General features: G+C 36.7%; 1 protein-coding gene across 1 annotated transcript; it reads left to right on the forward strand.

Annotated features, from left to right (window-relative positions):
- Positions 1 to 1,602: 1,602 nt before the first annotated feature.
- Positions 1,603 to 11,249, forward strand: LOC109214061 (probable xyloglucan endotransglucosylase/hydrolase protein 30). The gene is made up of 4 exons (XM_019377939.1): positions 1,603 to 2,032; positions 2,170 to 2,270; positions 2,560 to 2,768; positions 10,520 to 11,249. Exons 1-4 carry the CDS (start codon positions 1,813 to 1,815, stop codon positions 11,079 to 11,081), a joined length of 1,092 nt encoding a protein of 363 aa, XP_019233484.1. The 5' UTR covers positions 1,603 to 1,812; the 3' UTR covers positions 11,082 to 11,249.
- Positions 11,250 to 13,364: the final 2,115 nt, after the last annotated feature.

A 13,364-nucleotide genomic window follows, 5' to 3' on the forward strand; every position in this document is an offset into this window, starting at 1 on the left:
TATTATTGTGTTTGAAAAATTGATTATTGGGGTTTATTCTTGATGTTATCTGCAGGTTATATTTTAAATTTGAGCTCATTTGGAGTAGATTTAAGTGTTAAATCGTATATTAGATTGTTAAAATTCGAAGAACAAATTTCTGTTTCTAGGCAATTTTCACTTCAGGCCTATTTAATTTGGCCTTAAATGCATGAAAATGTTGGTCGCACTTCTGACCTATTTGGCCTTAAGTGCATCTGAAGTATAATTTTTTAGTTTAGACTTATTGACGTTAAGTGCTTGAAACCATTGGTTGCACTTCAAACTGGGCTTAAGTGCATCTGAAGTGCAACTTTTTCACTTCAGGCTTATTGGCCTTAAGTGCATGAAATTAGGGGTGTACATAGACTGGGTTGGTTAAATTTTTATAAAAATCGAACCAAACCAATTATATCGGTTTGGATTGGTTCAGTTTTTTCGGGTTTTCGATTTATTTTTTTTGTTACATGAATATTATTCCAATCTTACTTTGTTAAAGCCATAGATAAAGTTTTGATAAGTGAATATATGTTTAGTAAATATTGAAAGATTGACAAACATATGATCTGTTAAAATATTCTAATGGGAGAATCTTTTTAGTAACACATGATAGTTATTTTCTTAGTCGTCTAACAATAATTTTCGTTATTATACACTTTCAAGGTTAACACATGAGAGGATCTAAATATTTCAATATTCTTTAAAGAAAATTCAATATAGAGTCTTAAAAATATATATAAAAATTATATATTTATATGTCGGTTTGGTTCGGGTTTTTTTACTCAATACTAAACCAAGTCAGACCAAACCTAGTCGGATTTTTTAATCGGTTTGGTTTGATTTTTCAGTTTGGTGCGGTTTTCGGGTCGGTTTGAACACTCCTACATGAAACTATTGGTTGCACTTCAGACCTATTTGACCTTAAGTGCTTCTGAAGTGCAATTTTTTCACTTCAGACTTATTTGACCTTAAATTAATAAAACTATTGGTTGCACTTCAGACCTATTTGGTTTTAAGTGCATCTAAAGTGCAATTTTTTCACTTTAGACCTTTCTGACCTTAAGTGCATGAAAATATTTATTGCACTTCGGACCTATTTGGTCTTAAGTGCAATTTTTGCACTTTAGACTTAATTGGCCTTAAGTGCATTGCACTTTAGACTAATTTTTTTTTAACTTCAGACTCGATTAATATGAAGTTGTGTGTAAAGTGGATAGGCCTGCATTTTTTTTTTTACAAAGTGGGCATAGCTTCAATTGTGACTCCAAAACCGCATATTGATGCAAAAACCCCTTAATAAGTTGGCTTTTGCCCACAAATATTTGGCCCGACCCTAAAAATTAGAATTAGAAAAAAAAAATTAACAAAATGACATATTATTTCTACAAAATATCAATATTTTTAAAGATATCCTTTTTAAAAATAATTTTAAACATATCAAATTGTCAAAAGGCTTAATATATTCTCAAACGGAGTTTTTTCCCCTTTTCCCCCAAATTAATTTCCTTTCTTCAAAAATCAAATTCCGTGGCAATCTAGTTAAAATCCGTAACCACGAGGATTATACTGTAACTCTACCCTTCAAAACTGAAACCTGTCAAATCTCTCTCGCTTCATAATCTTCCTCTCCCTTAATGGCTGGCTGTATATTCTGTTGCCAAAATATAAATCTTTATGAAACAAAGACCAAGAAGACGAGGAGATGAGAAGAGCCCAACATATATATATATATATAAAGAATAAAAAGAAATAAAACTTCAATATAGAAATACCAAAAAAAAAAAAAAAGGCAATATGGATTATCGAGTTCTTTCATCTCTGTCAAAATCTTTGACACCCTTCTCTCTCCTTCTATTGTTATATATTTTCCCTGCGGCGGCGACGGCGACCACAAGGGCTTTTAACCTCTCCACCATCACATACGAAGAAGGATATTCCCCTCTTTTTAGTGATTTCAATATCGAACGATCTCCTGATGATACAAGCTTTCGTCTCCTCCTCAATCGTTTCTCTGGTAAGTGGTAATTAACCTTTTTTAATTATTATTATTATTGTAAGTATTTATTTTCATACATCAATTTCTTAATTTATATATATATTTGATGTAAACCTTTTTATTTCAATATTAATGTTTGTCTTTTACTTTTTCAGGGTCTGGTGTAATTTCAACAGAATATTACAATTATGGATTTTTTAGCGCTAGTATTAAGTTGCCGGCCATATATACTGCCGGCATCGTTGTCGCATTTTATGTAAGTAATATATGCATGTTTTTGCATGTGTATAGTTTCTTTATGTATGCATAAAAGATCACTTGAATTGTTTAAGAACCCTGATTTTGACTACCTATTTTAGTTGTATTATATGCATGTACGTGTTCTGAAATCCAAAACAAGATTTTTTATTGAAGGAAGAAGCAAATTTTTTATTTTGCATGGTGAAGAGTTACATGAAAATGCGTCTACCTTGACGATTACTGACATTACATGAATATATTACATGATTTTTTTTAAAACCATTGTTGTATTTATTGATTTATAGACGTCAAATGTGGACACATTTGAGAAGAATCATGACGAGTTAGACATCGAGTTTCTGGGGAATGTGAATGGGCAGCCATGGAGATTTCAGACCAACTTATATGGAAATGGGAGCGTAAGCCGTGGGAGAGAAGAGAGGTATAGAATGTGGTTTGATCCTAGCAAAGACTTCCATCACTACAGCATTCTTTGGACCCCCAAAAACATCATGTAAGCACTTCTATTATTTTAATTACTTAGTTGCCTTCTTTCAAGTTATTTATTCCATGATTATGGATAGTTAACTTTAAGATGACGACCTCATAGTGTAAAATCCTTTACAGAAATTAAAAAATTTCCTATTTGCTTGTTCTCTTAATTTTATTCCTTTTATAACTAAGTATAATTTTGTTAGTTATGGAAAGCATTAGGCAGCAATTTGTTGCTAGCTGTAAATAGTGGCATTGTGCCTACCTTTTGGCCAAACGCGGAGAGAGAAATTAATAAGAAAGAAAGTTTTCGAAAAAGTTATAATTTTGGTTACCTATTGCGTTTGTTGGATGAGACCATGCTTAGCTTTCTTTTAGGTACTTTATGGTTGGTTATTTTATGAACTTTTCCAAATTTCTATTTTAATGATTAGTGGCTATATATACAAAATATGAAAACATGTGATGATTTATACATATTTTTTCTCTGGAGTTTACTTTTCATACTTTTTACTACTAATTTTCTTTGCCTTTGGAGTGGGGGACATTAGAGTTGAAAGAGGGGGGGTCATATATAACATGCCATAGATGTTGATTAGCTCAGTAATGGGAGGAAATAATTAAGTACACTAAACTGTTGATTAGCCCATTAATGAGAGTAACTACTCTTATAAAAGGGTAGAACTTGTAATTGCACGGTATACGGCAACGCAAATATTACTTTTTCCTTTTCTAAGAAACGTCTTTAAAGCTGGAAAACTGGCGTGATGGGTTGTTTTCCGAGTGACGTTTGCACTAATTGTATATGTTAAGACTTAAAAGAGTTTGTCTATACTTTGAACTTATCACGCTTAATAAATGTCGTTGTTAGCACAAAATTCTTCTCATAACAAGTGTTTAGGTTATATTGCCTCAAAGTGTACTTACCGTCAAGTTTATATGATATAAAATGCCCAAAATATAGGCTTTATAAAGATAATCTTGTTTCTACCCATAAAAAAATATATACTACTATACTAAACTAAGAGTACTATAGGAAATATCAATGTGTTTCTTGGCTAGCTATAGGGAAGGTTCAGTGTGGGATGAGTCTGGCCAAATCTGAACTGTTTTGTCATTCTTTTATGGACTAATTTAAGGTTTGAAAAGGTTGAGAATGAGTATTGCCCTAATTCTTCTTTAATGTTCTTGAAAACCTGGATATTCACAATGTTACTAAAGGCACAGATTTGTATATCTCTGCTCCATTTGGCACTCCACAATTGAGATTATTTAGCTTCTACCTCCGAATACTAGCTAATCGTTCTATTATCGAGGTACTGTTATAAAACAATAAAAGTAGAAGAACAATATTGCAGAGAAAGAGAGAAGGAATTCTTATTGAATTTTGGGATGAATTACAATGGAATAGAACCCTCTATTTATAGGGAGAGGTTGACTTAGCCACCAAGTAATAAACCCTAGAATCTCTCTAAATATGGACATTCACCATAAATAGAATTCTATTTATAACACTCCCCCTGAATGTCTATTCAACAGATAATGTGCCTCGTTAAAACCTTAACTAAAAGAAAACCCAATGGGAAAAAATTCTAGAAAAGGAAAAAGAGTACACATGTTTAGAAATGCGCCTATTGGTTGCCTCGTTAAAAACCTTGCAAGGAAAACCCAGTGGGACAAGACCTTGTAAGGGAAAAAGAGTGCAACGCGCTTTAACTCCCCCTGATGAGAGCATCAGTTCACCTTGAGCCTTCGCATCCCGATCTTGTAAACTAGCTTCTTGAAGGTTGACGTTGGTAGAGATTTTGTGAACAAATCAGCCATATTATCACTTGAACGAATCTGTTGCACATTAATATCACCATTTTTTTGAAGATCATGTGTGAAAAATAACTTTGGTGAAATGTGCTTTGTCCTGTCTCCTTTTATGAATCCTCCCTTCAATTGAGCTATGCATGCTGCATTATCTTCATACAAAATTGTGGGTAACTTGTCACATTTCACACCACATTTGTCTCGAATAAGATGTATTATAGACCTCAACCACACACATTCTCGACTTGCTTCATGAATAGCAATTATCTCAGCATGATTAGATGAAGTAGCCACAATTGATTGCTTAGTCGATCGCCAAGATATGGCAGTGCCTCCACAGGTAAATACATAACCTGTTTGAGACCGAGCCTTGTGTGGGTCAGATAAATACCCAACATCAGCATAACCAACAAGATCGGGACTGCAATTGTTGCCATAAAATAAGCCCATATAGGTAGTCCCTTTTAGATACCGCAATATGTGTTTGATTCCATTCCAATGTCTCCTTGTGGGAGCAGAGCTATATCTTGCTAAGACATTAACTGAAAAAGTTATGTCAGGCCTTGTAGTATTGGCAAGATACATTAGTGCACCAATTGCACTAAGATATGGTACTTCAGGACCAAGTAGCTCTTCATTCTCTTCTTGGGGTCGGAATGGATCCTTGTTCACATCAAGTGATCGAACAACCATCGGAGTACTTAATGGATGTGCTCCATCCATGTAAAACCGTTTCAGTACCTTTTCTATGTAGGTAGATTGATGAACAAAAATTCCGTTTGCCAAATGTTCAATTTGCAAACCAAGACATAATTTTGTCTTTCCGAGATCTTTCATCTCGAATTCCTTCTTTAAATAATCAATTGCCTTTTGGAGTTCTATAGGAGTTCCAATAAGGTTTATGTCATCAACATATACGGCAAGTACAACAAATTCCGATGTTGTTTTCTTTATAAAAACACATGGGCAAATGGCATCATTTAGATAGCCTTCCTTTAATAAATACTCACTAAGACGATTATACCACATTCGTCCTGATTGCTTTAGACCATACAAAGATCTTTGCAATTTGATTGAAAATATTTCCCGGGACTTTGAATTATTTGCGTTAGGCATTTTGAATCCCTCGGGAATTTTCATGTATATCTCATTATCAAGTGAGCCATAAAGGTAGGCGGTAACCACATCCATTAAATGCATGTCAAGCTTTTCATTGACAGCAAAACTAATGAGATAACGGAACGTTATAGCATCCATAACGGGTGAATATGTCTCTTCATAATCGACACCAGGCCTTTGTGAAAATCCTTGTGCAACAAGGCGTGCCTTATATCTTTGTACCTCGTTTTTCTCATTTCTCTTGCGTACAAAGACCCATTTATAGCCAACAGGCTTAACACCATTAGGTGTTTGGACTACAGGCCCAAAAACTTCACGTTTTGCAAGTGAATTCAACTCTGATTGGATTGCTTCTTGCCATTTTGGCCAATCAAGTCTTTGTCGACATTCTCCAACAGATTGAGGTTCAAGATCCTCACTTTCTTGCATAATGCTAGATGCAACATTATATGCAAAGACATAATCCACCACTATATCCACTCGATTCAAATTTGTCTCAATATCGATTGGATTTATTGATAGTTCCTTATTTTCTTGAGTCTCGGGCTCAGTGGATTCCTCATGAATCTCAGAATTTATTAAATTGTGGATTTCTTCATGAGATTCTTTCGTAGTGTCATTTTGATCATTTGTTTTCCTTTTTCTAGGATTTCGATCTTTGGAACCTAATGGTCTGCCACGTTTAAGGCGTGCTTTTGACTCATTAGCTATGACACTAGAAGATTGTCCAATAGGGACATCAATACGGATTGGAACATTCTCCGCAGGGATATGTGATTTTGTTATCCTTTTCATATCCGTAAATGCATCTGGCATTTGATTTGCTATTCTCTGCAAATGAATAATCTTTTGCACCTCTTTTTCACAAATAGAGGCACGTGGATCAAGATGAGATAATGATGGATTTTTCCACAAAATTTCCCGTTTGGTTTCACCAACTTCTCCCCCTAATTTTGGGAAAAGTGTCTCATCGAATCGACAGTCTGCAAATCGTGCAGTAAACAAATCCCCCGTTAATGTTTCGAGGTAGCGAATAATGGAGGGCGATTCAAACCCAACATATATTCCTAACCTTCTTTGGGGACCCATTTTGGTGCGATATGGCGGTGCTACAGGCACATATACTGCGCATCCAAAAATTCTTAAATGGGATATATTAGGTTCATGACCCAAAACTAATTGCAACGGGGAATATTTATGATAATTTGTCGGTCTGAGACGAACTAGCATTGCTGCATGCAAAATGGCGTGACCCCAAACAGAAGTGGGTAACCTCGTTTTCATGAGTAACGGTCTTGCTATCAATTGCAGACGTTTAATTAAAGACTCTGCAAGGCCATTTTGAGTGTGAACATGAGCTACAGGATGTTCCACTTTTATCCCAATTGATAAGCAATAATCATTAAATGCTTGGGATGAAAACTCAGCAGCATTATCAAGTCTAATAGACTTAATTGGATTATCGGAAAATTGTGCCCGTAATCGAATTATTTGTGCCATTAATTTTGCAAACGCGAGGTTGCGAGATGACAATAGGCACACATGGGACCATCTAGAAGATGCGTCTATTAAGACCATAAAATATCTAAATGACCCACTAGGTGGGTGAATAGGTCCACAAATGTCCCCTTGTATACGTTCCAAAAACGCAGGGGACTCAATTCCAACCTTTGTTGGTGATGGTCTAATAATTAACTTGCCTTGATAACAAGAAGTGCAAGAAAATTCATCATTTAAAAGAATCTTTAAATTCTTTAATGGATGCCCATTTGAGTTTTCTATAATTCGTCTCATCATAATTGATCCAGGGTGTCCCAATCGATCATGCCAAAGTACAAAAGTATTGGAATCGGTAACCTTTTGGTTTACAATAGAATGTGCCTCAATTGCACTAATTCTTGTCCAATACAGGCCACAAGACAAAGATGGGAACTTCTCAATAGCCCTTTTCTGGCCAGAGACATTTTTGGTAATGATGAGATATTCAAGATTATTCTCATCTATTGTCTCAATATGATATCCATTTCGACGGATATCTTTAAAACTCAACAAGTTCCTCTTGGACTTGGAGGAGAACATTGCATTCTCTATAATAAGTATTGTTCCCTTAGGCAGAGTTATAGTAGCTCTTCCAGAGCCTTCAATTAATTTACTACTACCAGAAATTGTAGTAACATCTGCCTTACACATACTTAAATGAGAGAAATATTTCTTCTCTTTGAATATTGTATGTGTTGTACATGAATCAACTAAACAAATATTTGATCCAAGTTTGCTTTGTGGAATATCCATATTTTCTTCCTATGGATTGACATACAAAAAGGAATATACGAATAAACATTAGTATTTTCAGAGAAAAAAAAAGGAAAGGAAACAAAGTTTGAATATAATGAAGTTTAAGGAGGAAAGAAGGCTTTTCAATCAAATCATGAATTCTGTCTTCCTCATCCAATTACAGTAAAAGAAAATATTTCCGCCATTAGAACTCAAGGTTGCATTATTTATACCCAATAATCCTAATGTCGTTACAATTTCAACAGATTATAAATCATGTTTATTTGTCATTTTGTCATAATGTGCATGTTGTTACGTCATATTAACTAGAACACTCATGAAACTACATAGTGATTCTATGTGTTCGTAACGTGCAGACTCTTATGGTTCGGACTATAGTTCTTATTAACACTAACTAATTTTTATATCATGTGCAACTATAGTTATTGTAATGATAATAAAAACTTTAGTAACTAATAAACAGTCAACATAAAATACCGTATTCTTAACCTACGTGTATACTATAATTGCTTATCAAAATGATATAAGTAGTCTATCTGTATGAAGTAAACAGAACAATAGAATAATAAATAAAAGACAAGATTGTTTCCAACATCACACGTAATTTATGATTGTATATGTTTGTATTAATATTAATTGATACTAATGACTACTACTTATGTAAAGAACTGTGATTACATGATGTTTATCTAGCTACTACGAACAGGCACAAATAAAAATTGAACTACTCAATCATCTTTAACCACGGATCCATCACCGATCAAGTGGTCTATTTTTCCATCAGGACGCTCAAAGAAGTCTGCCACATCCAAGTGGGTGATGTCAAAATCATTGTCAGAGACAAAATTGGCTTCAGGGCCTTTATTCTTTAGAGATGCTTGATAAAGCTCAACCAAATGTCTTGGTACACGACAAATATTTGCCCAATGCCCTTTTCCACCACAACGATAACATTCAGTTTCTGAACCATTTGCTTTTGGCTTCTCATCTTTCCCTTTCCACTTTTGGTGGTTATTTCTCTTTGGGGGATGATTAACACCAGGAAAATTTCTTCCTTGTCTACGGCTACGGCCACGGCTACGACCATGACCACGATCACGACTACGAATAGAGTCACGACCTTTTCCACGCTTAACATAATGGGAATACACCTCATCCATTTCAGGCAATGGTGTAGACCTAGTGGGTCGCTTTTCGTGATTTCTCATGAGCAAGTCATTGTTTCGCTCAGCCACAAGGAGAAGAGAAATCAGCTCAGAGTACTTCTTGAAACCTTTCTCTCTGTACTGCTGTTGCAAGACCATATTGGAGGCATGAAACGTTGTGAACGTTTTTTCAAGCATATCATAATCAGTGATAGTGTCTCCACAGAGTTTCAATTCGGAAGTAATTCTGAACGTCGCAGAATTATATTCAGAAACAGACTTAAAGTCTTGGAGCCTCAGATGAGCCCAATCATATCGTACTTGTGGAAGAGTGACCAACTTTAAGTTGTCATATCTTTCTTTCAAGCCATTCCACAAAATAAGTGGATCTTTGACTGTGAGATATTCAATTTTCAACCCTTCATCAAGGTGATGGCGCAAGAAAATCAAGGCCTTAGCACAGTCTTGGGTGGATGCTTTAGTTTTGTCTTTAATGGCGTCTCCAAGACCCATAGCATCTAAGTGGATTTCAGCATCCAACACCCATGTCATATAGTTCTTGCCCGAAATTTCAAGGGCAACGAACTTTCTTTTCATAATGTCAGTCATAATTAAAAGAGGAGAAAAGATGTACCTTAATCTTCTTGAGACGATAGAGTCTCGTGCTGATAACGTGTTATAAAACAATAAAAGTAGAAGAACAATATTGCAGAGAAAGAGAGAGAAGGAATTCTTATTGAATTTTGGGATGAATTACAATGGAATAGAACCCTCTATTTATTGGGAGAGGTTGACTTAGCCACCAAGTAATAAACCCTAGAATCTCTCTAAATATGGACATTCACCATAAATAGAATTCTATTTATAACAGGTACATATTTATCAAAATCGCTCTTCTAAAAGAATTTCGTGATGTTTCCTACTTGCAATATTGAGTAAAATCCATAATCAAATACTTGCTGATATTTTCAATAATCCAGATTGGAAAATCATTAAAGTGAGCATTTTAGCTAAGTACATTGACAACTAGCATACTTTCTTCTATTCCCTCTTCTTGATTCTTTTCTTCAATATCTTAAATTTTCACAATAAATTATTAAGCTATCAAGGAAAAAGGGAAACAGTTGCACATTTCTAGAAAGTTGTCAAACAAAGGATTCCTTAACTTGTTGAAGATTGTAATGTAACAACTTCCAACATTTTGTAACTTTGCAAGTTTTAGTTGCATAAGATATCGGTAAAACTATTAACGTTATGCACCCGTAAATCGTAAAGATTTGTGCACTGTCAGTGTACGTAGTTTAATGTGTGAAAGTTGGTCAGCTATTACAAAGCTCAAAATTTGTTCATTCATTAGTGTTACTTTTTAACTAACCTCAAAAACCTTGGTTTTGTATAGATTCTACATTGATGAGACACCAATTAGAGAAGTAAATCGTAATCCAGCAATGGGTGGGGACTTTCCAGCGAAGCCAATGTCTTTATACGCCACAATTTGGGATGCATCTTCTTGGGCTACAAATGGTGGCAAGGCTAAAGTTGACTACAAACATGAACCTTTTGCAACTGAGTTCAAAGACTTAGTTCTTGAAGGCTGTATAGTAGATCCCATTGAGCAAATTTCATCTACAAATTGCACTGATAGAATTGCCAGACTTCTTGCTCAAAACTACTCTATCATGACACCCGAAAGGCGAAAATCAATGAAATGGTTTAGAGAAAGATACATGTATTATTCTTATTGTTATGATAATATTAGATACCCTGTGCCACCACCAGAATGTGTGATTGTTCAGTCAGAAAGAGACTTATTTAAGGACAGTGGAAGGCTTAGGCAGAAGATGAAGTTTGGTGGCAGCCATAGCCACCGCAAACACCGCCCTGGACGGAGCTCTAGGCGGCGGAATAGGGCTGCTGCTGGTGCTTCATCAAAGTCTGGCCAAGCTGCTGCCGTGTCATAAATTGTAAATTGTACGAGGGGTAATTATTGGGTGTCAAAAATTTCTATACTCCTATAGATGGTGGTGTACCAAGGAAATTAGCATATACATAAGTGGTATTAGTGAATTTGTACTTTAAATCTAGCAGGGCAGTGGAATCAATATTATTATACCTACATTTGCACAGAATATTGGCAGTAGTTGTATACCCTTAAAATTGGATAACAACTAAACTTATAAGTGATTTTAAGGATATGTGATTTCACTTGGCACAAATTGAAAAATATGAGAATTAATATTAGAAATTAACTGTAAAATAAAGCAAACCAATATAATGAGCGATTATGCCCCTCGAGCTAGATCGCCCTCGAACCAACTGAGTATGCTTGATGGAAAGTACAATGAACTAAACAACAAAGCTTAAGAGAGGAAATGTAATGTATTGCTTTCTTATGCGTGAATATATATATTTACAAAATGATTAGAACCCCCTTTATATAGTAAAGGAATTCTATTTATGGTAAAATTCTAAATACAGAAGCAAATCTCATGATAGGCTAAATAACTGGTCTTGATTTGATAGGTGCCGAGATTTCCGCCACGATCCTTGCCCGATCACGGATATCTCAGTTTTCTGTTATAAGACGTAGCTGGCTCCCTTCGACCTCGCTCAATCTCTATCCCGCTTTGGTCTCGATCTTGACCGGTCATTGATTCACGAGCTTAGCAATCCATCCCTATGTCATGGTTTGTCATAAATCGAAGCCGATCCTGACTCATCATGCTCCATCCTCAATCAGTCTCTCTAAAAGAGCAAGCCCGATTTGACCGTATACAGATAGTCCCCTCATTTTTTGGAGATTAATCGACAAGAAACGACTTGATCTTTCCCAATCCATATCGACGGGCCATGACGTGAGCGACGAGCCCGACCATGACGTCAGCGTCAAGTGAGCACTAAAACGTCCCGTCGGTACGGATGTCGATGCATTAAATGCCTGTAAGTTGTTGTCGGCCACTACCAGTTTGAACTGTCGTCTTCAACCTATAAAGGTATCTTTCTTCTTTTACCCAAACTTTACTTTCAATCTCTTTCGCTCTAATCTTCATATTTCTTTGCCTTATTCAGAACCTCCTATTTTCAGGTTTTTGAGTTTCTTTATTTTTTCTTCCCAAAACACCAAATATCCCAATCTCTGTTCTCCCTTGCTTACAAAACAAACGGGAAAAACATCTAAAACCGTTCCGCAAAAAGAAAACTCTTCGTCGTCTCATCCGGCCGGTGAACAACTAGCGGCGGAGCCACCCCCTGAAGAATTCGTTCCTGGAGGGTGCGTCCTCGACTCCGACTTCAAGGTTGAAAAGAGCCCCTCGGTTGCCGGTCGATGCGAGCCAATGTTGAGGTACATATGCACGATCACCAATGACCTTCTCGACCAAGTTAAAGAGGACTGCAACTAGGTTGACAAGTATGTGGTGGTGCCCTCTCCTGAGGAGTCAATTACTACCCATGTGGAGAGGTTTCTAAGTGTTTACACTGACGCTTTCACATTGGGTCCCTTGGACCCGGTGCTTTATCTGCAGGCTTCGGTGCTTTATCATGAGGCTTTCCTTCGATTCCGAGGGTAGCTAAGTCGTTATGAGGCCGAGATCCGAGGGTTGACTGTGGAGAAAGATACCTTCAAGCTTCTCAGCGAGCAAAGTGACGGGGAAGCTAAAGGCCTCCGCGCTGAGCTGGAAACAGCTCAAAAAGATCATGCCGAACTGGTCGAGCAGGTAAGAAGAATATTTGAAGTTAGTGACGGCGATTCGGGCATGATATCTAATGGTTCGAACCCCCAGGTCCAACAAAAGCTCGACATGATTAGGCAACTCCGTGAAGAGGCTGATGCACTAAAAATTGAGGCCGAAGGCTGGAGGGAGAAAATGGACCGCCTGGCCTCAGAGAAGGAGACTCCTCGGGCCCAGTTGGCCTCGGTTGAAAACCAGTTGCAGGGTATGAAAGAAGAACTCTTGGCGCGGGCCAAGAAAGTCGAGGAGCTCCAGTCCCATTTGGGTTCAGCAGTTTTAGCTCGGGAGAGTCTGGTCGTGGAGCTTGAAGCGGCCAAATCCGAAGCTAAGGCAGCCAAGATTGATGCTCATGCAGTGCGGACTATTTACGGGGACGATTCCGAAGCCGCTCAAATTCGAGCAAAGGAGGTTGCCGAGGTCGCTCAAGTTCGAGCAGAGAAAATTGTCGAGCACGCCATATGTTAATCTCGAAAGGGAGACCCTCAAGGAAATCAATGCTCGGGCTTTGATCTC

The sequence above is a fragment of the Nicotiana attenuata genome, unplaced genomic scaffold (genome assembly GCF_001879085.1).
Source record: "Nicotiana attenuata strain UT unplaced genomic scaffold, NIATTr2, whole genome shotgun sequence".
Lineage (NCBI taxonomy): Eukaryota > Viridiplantae > Streptophyta > Magnoliopsida > Solanales > Solanaceae > Nicotiana > Nicotiana attenuata.

What these genes read in the sequence shown, in the direction of transcription:
- LOC109214061 (XM_019377939.1), top strand. Translation starts at nt 1,813, where the DNA reads ATGGATTATCGAGTTCTTTCATCTCTGTCAAAATCTTTGACACCCTTC. An exon ending in GCATCGTTGTCGCATTTTAT is followed by an intron (nt 2,271 to 2,559) that starts GTAAGTAATATA and finishes ATTGATTTATAG; the next exon opens with ACGTCAAATGTGGACACATT. An exon ending in TGGACCCCCAAAAACATCAT is followed by an intron (nt 2,769 to 10,519) that starts GTAAGCACTTCT and finishes GGTTTTGTATAG; the next exon opens with ATTCTACATTGATGAGACAC.